The following is a 10,175-nucleotide window of genomic DNA, read 5'->3' as shown; positions in this document are numbered from 1 at the left end:
GAGACGGTCTCACGGATCGTTTTGTGAGACGAATCTCTTATTTGGGTCATTCATGAAAAATATTACTTTTTATTCTAAGATTATTATTTTCGTATTGAGACTTGCTCTAACCTTGTGAGTCACATTTTTTATATTTGAAATACTACCGTAAATACAAAACCAACCATCTAATTTCATCCCATATTTTTTGATATTATCCATACTGAAACTTCGGATTGACCGTTTTACCCCTCCAAACACTTTATATACTCCCACAAACTTAACATTTCCTCAATTCTCTTTCGTAAAAATATGGAATATTTTTTTTAATCCAAACACCAAATCTCAAATGGGAAATTACACTTCTTGCACCCTACCAGACCCGGTGGCCAAGTACTCAACCAGGGGCACTAAAGTCATTCTTCCTTGCGGCGAACTCCGGCGAATACACGAGCTCACGAAGGCCGCCGAGCTAATGGTGGAGACGCCGAATTACTTCCTGGTTAACGCCGAATCCCTGCGGGTCGGGAGACGCTTTTCGGCCCTGAACGCCGATGAAGACCTCGAAATGGGAAACACCTACGTTTTCTTCCCGATGAAACGGCTGAACTCGGCGGCGACGGCGGCGGACATGGACAAGCTTTCCGCGGCGGCGAATCCCGCCACGAAAAGGGTCGGCGTGAGGATCTTGCCGGAATGCGGCGAGGCCGCCTCGCAGCATGTTGTGGAGAGTGTCGAAAAAGTTTCTCCACCGAAGATGGATTTGGATGATTTCCAACAATTTTCGGCGCTGGAAATGAAGCACCGATTGTCGGTTTGCTGCCGGTCGAAGAAGCCTTTGCTGGAGACTATTATGGAAGAACCGGCCAGTTTTAGGCGATGCTAATGGCAGGCAAAATTTTGGCCATTTGATTTTTATATTTTTGCCGATTATATTTTAAGATTTTTTTGGCAAAGATTTGGACTTCTTATTTTTATTTCTTTTCCCAAAAAACTAATATGTGATGGGAAGTATAAAAGTTGTGTACTTTAAATTTAAGTACAAGCAAAGTGTTCATTTGAGAATTTTATAGTTTTGATGATATTTTTATAAATAAATTGAAAAATAATGAATTAATTTTAAGAGTAAAATAATAATTAATGACACATGTAGGTACATTTAAATTTTATGGTGGTAAAGTTTATTATGAATAAAACACTCGAGATTCATGCTGACAGCCTGACACAAATCAAGTAAGATTATTTGATGTAATGTTTGGGGTTTTTTTATTCTTAAATATCTACTTTATTTTTAAATATACTTTTCTTATATTTAGATATTTTAACATGATTATCATTTTATATTTATTTATTTTATTTGTTTCAAAAAAAAATTAATGTAATATTTATTTCATCTCTATATATGTCTTCAAATGAAAAATAAAATTATACAAAACTAGTATTATCTAAAAAAGAACTTTCTTGAATTTAGGATTAAGATTACTTTAATTTAAATTATAGAATTAATTTGAGTATTAATTTTATTAAATTATTGTCGACTAAATTCAAATCTTGAATATTATTTTGCTTATTTTTTGTAACTTTTTTAACTAATATTTTATATTTTTTTCTTTACGATTCCTTATCAAACATTAGAAAATTATATTTCAAATCACTTTAGTTCATACGCTTATAATTTGAAAAAAAAAAAATGACACTAAGAAAAACGAGTTACAATATCAAATTCGAAGTTCTTTTTCAATTAGTTAAAATCTTGCAGCCATGGACTACGTGAAATATTGCTCATCGGTAAATAATATAATTATAATAATAGTGTATGATGTTAATATTATTATAATAATATGTGTATGATGTTGTTTATGCTCTTCTGTAATTAATTTAATTTATATTTAAATTATATAATATCATAATTATAAAAATTAATAAATGATCATAGTGCAATTTAGAAGAGACGATTTATAAAATAAGTTGAATACCTCTCGCTTAATATAATATATAAATAGATAATATATATTTAATATTGAAAAAATTGAAAACCAGAACAATCACTGTTATATTTGTTAAAATGTATATGGAATATGTTTATTTCCATAATATGTACCAGTGATCTTTACGTACATTTTAATTTTAAATCATTTAATTTAAAGAAAAATAAAATATTATTTTTTTAATGATAAATAGACATTCGTTCAATAATAGATTGAGCAAAATACAATAAGATCACCGATACATGTTGGTGTCTATAACCAAACAAAATGACTAACATAAAAATGAGAATACTAACTATATGTGCAATTTTTTTGCTTGTCTACGAGTAAAATGAACTGAGAAACCTGGGTTTGTAGCTACAATGTCTCTACATCTATCCATTATGTCTCTAAACTATGTTCTATCAGCAGTTGTTTCTGTCGTAGCATGGTGGACTGTCAGCGCATCCACCTCAAAGATGACATTTGAATAATCTGAATTGTGGATCCAAGACAGAGCTTCCAACAGGCCTATTGCTTCTCCTTCTTTGACACAACTAAGTCCTTTGATCAAGTTAGTTCTCGCCATAAGAAATCTTCCTTCATCATCATCTCGCACCACTATACTCATCCCGACAGATTTTATGTCATCGAAAAAGACTGCGTCGCGTCAATATTATTCTTCTTCAACTTGCATATATTTTAAATATCTTTCAAAATATTTTAATCATTTTCTAAGAAACATTATTTTGAATGTCTTCCCCTTAAATTAAAAATCATACTCGATTTAATTAATTGATTCTCAATATTTCAAAGACCGAGTTACGATTATCTCTCAGTCGATTCTAACATACATATATATATATATATATATATATATATATATATATATATATATATATATAATATTTCACATTTCATCAAATATTTATTTTCTTAAAAAATACCAGAAACATTACATAACCCAATGTTCTTCTATCCTTCTATGAATTATTTTTATTTCCCGAAAACATAAATATAAATATTACATTGATGATTTTTTTTCAAAACATTTTCATCTTACTTTCATATATTATAAATGCCATCATAATTTCATAATCAAATTACCATCAATCTAAAAAAAAAAAAATCAATTTTATATTTTCAGATTTTAAGCTGATCATATAATAACTAAAGATTAAATAATTCAATACGTTCGGAACTCTTAACATTGTCTCCGATTCAGAGTAGAGAATTTCTCATTCTCAAAATATAATCAAACATCATATTTCCCGATTTAATTTTCAAAAACACATAAAAACAACACTAAATACATATGCTAAACTGTTCGAAATATATTATGTTCAAAATAAGATGACTTATTTAAAGAACAACGGCTCCACACTTCATCGTTACTTTCTCAAAATGCAATTCGAAGATCATAACAGGCGGAAAAGTAGTCATTAAAGAGAGGGGAGTGGACATAAAATTCCTACATCGGTCAGAATCATTCGCATGCACACGACGATGAAAGAGTGCACTAGTACTACCTACTATACCGATAGAAGCCAACCGAATTGCTCGAACAGCAACCAGAAATACGGACAGATTCCTACCAAGGTGCTACACGGAAAGCTTGGATTCAGGCAACAAAACCTGCATTTGAGCGAAAAAGGCGAGTATCCAAATGAAGCACAAAATTTCAAATGTCATCTTTGAGGTAAAACTTGTCGCAAGAACTTGATTTCGAAATATAAATTTTCCTTTACAGAAATGGAATCTTGAAATGAACACTTCTACTTGATCATAGACAAGAAGTCAAGAACCAACGTTCACTAATTGGTCTCATAGCTTATGCTAGGAATTTAAATAACAGCATACAAAGACGCACCTTGCAGAGATATAGAGTGACCGTTTTGTTGGGTGGTCACTGGAAAAGCAGGGACTTGATTCTGAGTAACCATGACAACCGTTGACCTGCATTTGATTGATATAACTTATAACGAACAAGGATAGGAGAAAAAGAATTAATCGGTGCATCTCACGAGTAAAAGAAGTAATACAAGGATAGAGTCATGGAGGTAAAAGAATTCAGAACAGACAGCAGAGAAACCACAATTTCATCGTCATAAAAACAACAATAAGATGCTCCAACTATAACTGTACAAATGCCTCCACAAGGGGAATGTACCATTTCAACTCAAACAAAGGTGAACTCGCTCAACACTCCATGAAAATTGTATCTGTTCCACCAAAATCCCAAAACACAATAAGAAATATCAAAAGGAGGCATGAATTATCAGGGGAGAATATCTGTCTCTTGAAATCTCATGGGTAAATTACATAAGCTTAAACGCAGCGACACATCATTTTTTGCTAGACGGACCTTACCATGGCGAAAAGCAACAAAATGAAAGGCACTGCAACAACATTGTATTGCCAAGTATAATAGCAACAAAACGGAAGTAATTGAAGGTTGGATCATGGAGAGGTCAAAAGGTAGGTCATCTTAATTATGAGCATAAAAAAGGTTTACAGTTTACTTCAAGAATAATAATGTGTTAATATGATGCTTGCAATCGCCTAAAAACATAAAACACCGATGTCAAGTATAATAGGCAAAGCTCTGTATTATAGCACCTACAAAACAAGCAAGCCCAATAACATAGAAAGTTTAGCTTCATTTTCCAAAATTAATTTATTTGGTGTCACTACTTACGGAGACTGATGAAGCAAATTTTTTCTAGTCTTCTTGTTTCTACGACGCTTTTTCCCAGACGTGGAGCACACAGGAGGACTTCCTGAAGCTTGCTCTATAGTTGAAGGCACAAATATAATTGGAGGAGTAGCAGCCTCCACTGAAGAAATTAGTTTTGGCTTTTTGAACAAATGGAGGGACTGATGTGTTGATTGAGAACGAGAAGGTTGTTCTGAGGCTGATTCTGAATGTGCCAATTGAATAGAAGGGAATGGAGCAAAGCTAGGCTGTTGAATTGCAGCCAAAATATCTTTAATAGCACATACACCAACATCAACTTCTTTAGTCGAAGTAAAGGAGACAAGTGCACTGTCCAATGGTGCAACTTCAGTAGCCACTGGGCCCAAATGTATATTGGGTGAATCCTTTATAATGCATGCCTGCATATTCACTGGATTCTCAACCATGCACGCCTGCGTATTCGCTGGATTCTCAACCATGCATGCCTGCGTACTCGCTGGATTCTCAACCATGCATGCCTGCGTACTCGCTGGATTCTTAATAACGCATGCTGGGATACTTGGTGAAGCCTTAACAATACATGCTGGCATGACAGATGTATCCTTAGTGATGCAAGTCGGCGTGATGGATGGATCCTTAGTGAAGCATTCTGGGACGTTGGATGAAAACTTGTTAACAACGCAGTTTGGGATGTTGGATGATTCCATAACAGGGGATGCCTGGATGCTGGATGAATCCATAACAGGAGATGCCCAGATGATGGATGAATCCATAACAGGGGATGCCCGGATGATGGATGAATCCTTTGCTAGTTTTAATGCATTATGAAACTTGAATTTTGACTTGACTATCACAGACATGGTAGTTCCAGCCTCAGACACTGTAAAAAAGATTATCTTGTCAGTGCCATGATCTAGAAATAAACTATTACACAAGCTTCGATGTGGCAGCAATATCTTAGTTCACTAAAAATAATCAGGAAAAAACCTAAAATTGATAGAATAGCTGATCGTGCTGCCAATTGCTCAGCCTCCTTCTTAGTTCTAGCAGCATCTCCAGAGAACGTAACTCCATTTAATTGTAATGAGGACACAAATATTGGTACATGTGCCTTTGACTCATTTGTGACATAAGTTGGTATCTTCATATTCATCTTCACAGCATACTCGTTAAGAATAGCCTTGCAAAAGTGTAAATCCTGAACAAACAAATCTCAACAAAGAGTGAATCTCCAAACATCAGCAAGAATCAAGCCATACGAGTTAACGACGCATCAAACCAGGAATAAAATAAATAAGTTCTACCTCAATGACGTCAAATACACATCATAGCAAATCAAGGTTATTGAAACTGTTAAACAAAAGAATCCTGAAACGATGTGCCAAACCTCAAGTATAAGAGAACGTCCTTCAGCCTTCAATTTCTCCAGAAGGCCAATGAATGCATGCTTGGCAGCATCGTGCTCTGCCACTTTTCTACTTGAAAATGTATTTGGTGATGTATACCATATGCCATCGACCAACACTTGGGATCTAAACTGGAGCGCATGTGGAGGTCCTTCATTAAGAGTTTGATAAACGGGGAGTTGTGCACAAGCTCTTTGTGCATATTCTTGTAGCCGAGACTTTTCAGTAGGGATGCCTACATATTAGGCAGGATCAGTATGGCAAAACTCTACTAGGGTATGTAATGTACTGCGCTAAAAATCATAGTCACATTGCGCATGTAATGATGCATGGACACTCTGTATAGCCACTAGTTAACGATATAAGAAAGATACAAAAAACAGAAAGAGGTATAATAATACAAGAAATAGATAATATATAGTTACATGACTTGAGTGTTGACCTAAACCTTGAAAAAAGAGGTAAGAAAATCTGCAGAAAACTTTTTAAGCTCGAGGAGTAATAGATAATATATAGTTACATGACTTGAGTCTTGACCTAAACCTTGAAAAAAGAAGGCAAGAAAATCTGCAGAAAACTTTTTAAGCCCGAGGAGTTAGACTATGGTAGCTCACGTAAGCAAAGTAATTCAAGATTCAATAATCAAAACACAAGTTGATTAACCCATGTTAAATACAACCTAGATTTCATTTAAAGTGCTATCTAATAGATGTGAGGCAGTAAACCAATTCAATCACCGACAGTTTTCAGAAGATTAAAATTGAGCATGAATTTCAATGAAATATAATAGGAACCAAACCAAAAATTTAGCACATAATATCAGGTCCAACAAGATACTTCACACGATTCTAACTTTAAAAACGAATTGCTCTTTCCGTGTCAACCATGTGTAAAACATTACCAGAAGTTCAAAGATCCGCCGACAATAGGCAAGTACATGTGATTCTGTACAAACAACGGGACTAGCCAAACTTTCATGTCCTAACATACAACAAATCTATGCAAACTTCCTAAAATCTAATAAAAATCAACGCCTTCTGACCTCAAAGAACTAGAAGAGCGTATAAAAAAACACTAAATTGGCGACAACAAAACAGAAACCATTGGAAAATTGGATATTTTTTTATGAATACAGAGCGAAGACACGATGCATCTTATTTTAAGAGAAACAGTTTTTGTGTGTTTTTACAAAAAGCATACATTCCAAAAATCTTACTACGATTCAACCTTGAGGACTCAGTTCAACAACGAAGAGAGCGGAAAACGGAAATAATAAACGCTTAACTTCTTCTCTGATAATGTGGTAAGTACAGAGAAACCCAATATTGAAAACACAAAAAGAATAATTAATAAACCCATATGACTATTCAAGGTAAATTCTACCAAATAAAGGCCTTGAATAATGAACTGACAGGTGAAAAATCGACCATAGATGCTCAAGACTGGGCTTCGGTCGAAAAAAAATTAAAACTCCAAACAAACAAAGAACTGCTACTTACTAAACTCGAAACAAAAAAAACGAAACAACCCAAATCGAATCTTGAGCCGAAAACAGTGATACAGTTATCCAAAACAAGCAAAGATAAAGAAAACCAAAGCTCAAACAAATTTAGGCCGATTTGCCATCGCTCAAACGTAAGCAACATTAAAAGAAAAAACCCACAAAAATAGAATTTATAACCCAATTATTCAAAAATAGCAAACAACGGAGGAGAAGAGGGAGATACGAAAACGGATTTTTACCCTGAAGATGCTCTGGCGAAGCCATTTTTGCTGATGCAATACGTGCAGTACTTTAGAATCTGGTGGGATTGCGCAGGCTTCTTTTAGGGTTTCATGACACTCGAAAGTTTCATTTATTCATGAACAATTTTGACTCCATAAATTTACTTTATTTATTATTTTTTCTCCTCTTTTTTTCGGTTGGACTTCACCTTTAACAGGTAAATTTAATAATTATATTAACGATTTTTTTTTTTAGATATGAGTATATTAAAATTAAATAAAATATTATTTTATTTAAAATAATTTTTTATATATACAATATGTTATTTTGTGCAGTTGTTTGTTTCTCGTGATAATACTATATATATAATATTATAAATTTTAAATATTAAACTCTAATATGGCATATTATATATTAGATGAGATTAGTATTTTATATGGGGAAAAAGCATTGTGTTAATTAATGTAAAATTTTGTGTTACACTAATAATTAATTGTTACGTGTTAGAGTTTTTATTAGTGTGATAATTTATTAAGTAAATTAAATTTGATATGTGACAGTCAGTCGTTGATATTACATAGAATATTATATGAATTCTTGTATAAGAAAATTTTCTTTTGGAAAAATATTTAAAAACACAGTAAAAAAAGATAATCGTTATGTGACGATCTTCATTAAAAATAGTAAAATAATAGAAATAAAAATACCCCAAAAATTAAATTATTTGTTAAGTAACCAAATATTAAATTTTAAAATCATTATATAATATTCGAGAAAATAGTTGAAAAAAAATTACTAACAAATTATTCTACTAAATATAAATAATATTATACAAATTTTGGTATTCGAAAATATAATCGTGAGCGGCAGGATTCGAACCTGCGCGGGCAAAGCCCACATGATTTCTAGTCATGCCCGATAACCACTCCGGCACGCCCACCTTTTGTTGAAACTTTTACAATATAAATATATATCTTAAAATCGAATTTAGTCTTATTTGTCGAATGCATGTGCTCGATATTTGTGCTAGCGGCTGACAAAGCGTCATTGTTCTGCCTTTTCGAATTCTGACTCTTACAATCATTTTTTCTCATTATGTTGTTTGATATGTTTATTGAAATTGAAATCTATTAATATTATTAATAATTTTTATAATAGAGTTAAAAATGGTGTTTAAATCTGTTTTTGGTCTCTTTTAATTTTATCTTTTTGTGATATCAATATTGTTACACTTTTATTTTTATTTATTTTTAAAAATTACAACAATTGAAATAACACTCTAGTCTCTCGATAATTTGTCAAATTTTATTTTAGTCCCTCGATAATTATAAAAAAAACTGTACACACACGAACTATGTGTGCAAAATAACTAATATATAGAATGGTTGTGTGTCATATCAATGATTTGAAAAGTATATCATATTTTAGATCAATAATAAATTTAATTAACCAAAAAAATTATATATTGAATGTTACAATGTAATTGACGTAAATATAAAATATGATATATTATATATATATTTAACATTATTATTATTATCTTGTTAATCCTCCCAAAGTACTATAATTGGGACAATTTTGTGATCACTTGATTATTGATAAAGTATCGAGTGAAGCAATCGGACATAACATAATAGTAAGTTTCACGCACAACATATAAAGAAGAAGGAATTGAGATATTCAAATTACTATTCGTGCTTGTTATCTGTCTTCTTGCAATATTTTCTTTTTTTTATGATAGACTGCCCTATTAATGTTTCCACGTGAAAAATAGAATTTTACTCTGAAATCTCTTAGGTTGTATTTGAGATATAAATCTAAAATACATGGATTTCTATTATACTTTATTGTTAATAGAGAAATAAAATATCAAATATTAAATATATATCTTACTTATTTATATAAAGTAAAATTAATTTTAAATTCTTCCATTATTGATTGAACTATGAATTCATTCTAATTAATATGAAATGTTATATAAACATGCATGAGATGAATTTGAAGTTTATGATCTTTATTATCTAAAACAACAAAAATTTATTTGAAATTCATAAATTTGAAATATATCAATTTAAATGCAACCTTACTGTCTTTCATCAGTTGTTCACTCTGAACATGCCTAGACTATTATGTTTTAGAGTTCTTCACATGTATTGCTTGAGTGCACCAGTTATATCTAGTATACTCAATCCCATGTTGTTCTTATGGGCGCTTCATGTGTTATGGATGTTTTACACTTTATTATTTAAAATGTGCACATGTTCTTTATTTTACTTGATATTCAATTAATAACTTTCATCTTCCACGGTAGCTTCATTAGTTTTTTAACCGTGATACATAGACTAGTATATTCAAATGCAACTTTGAGTAATAAGGCAAGTAGATTTTCAAATAAAACA

The 10,175-nt window shown here is 32.0% G+C and overlaps 2 protein-coding genes and 1 non-coding gene across 4 annotated transcripts; 1 reads left to right on the top strand and 2 right to left on the bottom strand.

The window, feature by feature from the left end:
* The first annotated feature begins 328 nt into the window (after positions 1-328).
* Positions 329-865, top strand: LOC142538334 (uncharacterized). Its single transcript, XM_075643677.1, has one exon. The coding sequence runs from the start codon at positions 329-331 to the stop codon at positions 863-865; it is 537 nt and encodes a 178-aa protein (XP_075499792.1).
* Positions 866-3,198: 2,333 nt separating this feature from the next.
* Positions 3,199-7,923, bottom strand: LOC142539683 (uncharacterized). Of its 2 annotated transcripts, XM_075645297.1 has the most exons (7): positions 7,794-7,923; positions 6,032-6,285; positions 5,632-5,842; positions 5,130-5,524; positions 4,645-5,063; positions 3,817-3,902; positions 3,199-3,581 (listed from the first exon to the last, which is right to left on the bottom strand). In XM_075645297.1, exons 1-7 carry the CDS (start codon positions 7,816-7,818, stop codon positions 3,568-3,570), a joined length of 1,404 nt encoding a protein of 467 aa, XP_075501412.1. In that variant the 5' UTR covers positions 7,819-7,923; the 3' UTR covers positions 3,199-3,567. The 2 variants fall into 2 exon arrangements, with proteins under 2 accessions (XP_075501412.1, XP_075501411.1); XM_075645296.1 differs by having other exon boundaries at positions 4,645-5,524.
* A 711-nt stretch (positions 7,924-8,634) lies between these two features.
* Positions 8,635-8,716, bottom strand: TRNAS-AGA (transfer RNA serine (anticodon AGA)). Its single transcript has one exon. It is a non-coding gene; the product is annotated as a tRNA-Ser (tRNA).
* Between the last annotated feature and the right edge of the window lie 1,459 nt (positions 8,717-10,175).

Source organism: Primulina tabacum, chromosome 3, assembly GCF_025594145.1.
Source record: "Primulina tabacum isolate GXHZ01 chromosome 3, ASM2559414v2, whole genome shotgun sequence".
Classification (NCBI taxonomy): domain Eukaryota; kingdom Viridiplantae; phylum Streptophyta; class Magnoliopsida; order Lamiales; family Gesneriaceae; genus Primulina; species Primulina tabacum.
Note: the sequence above shows the minus strand (reverse complement) of the source record. Positions and strands in the feature narration are given on the sequence as shown.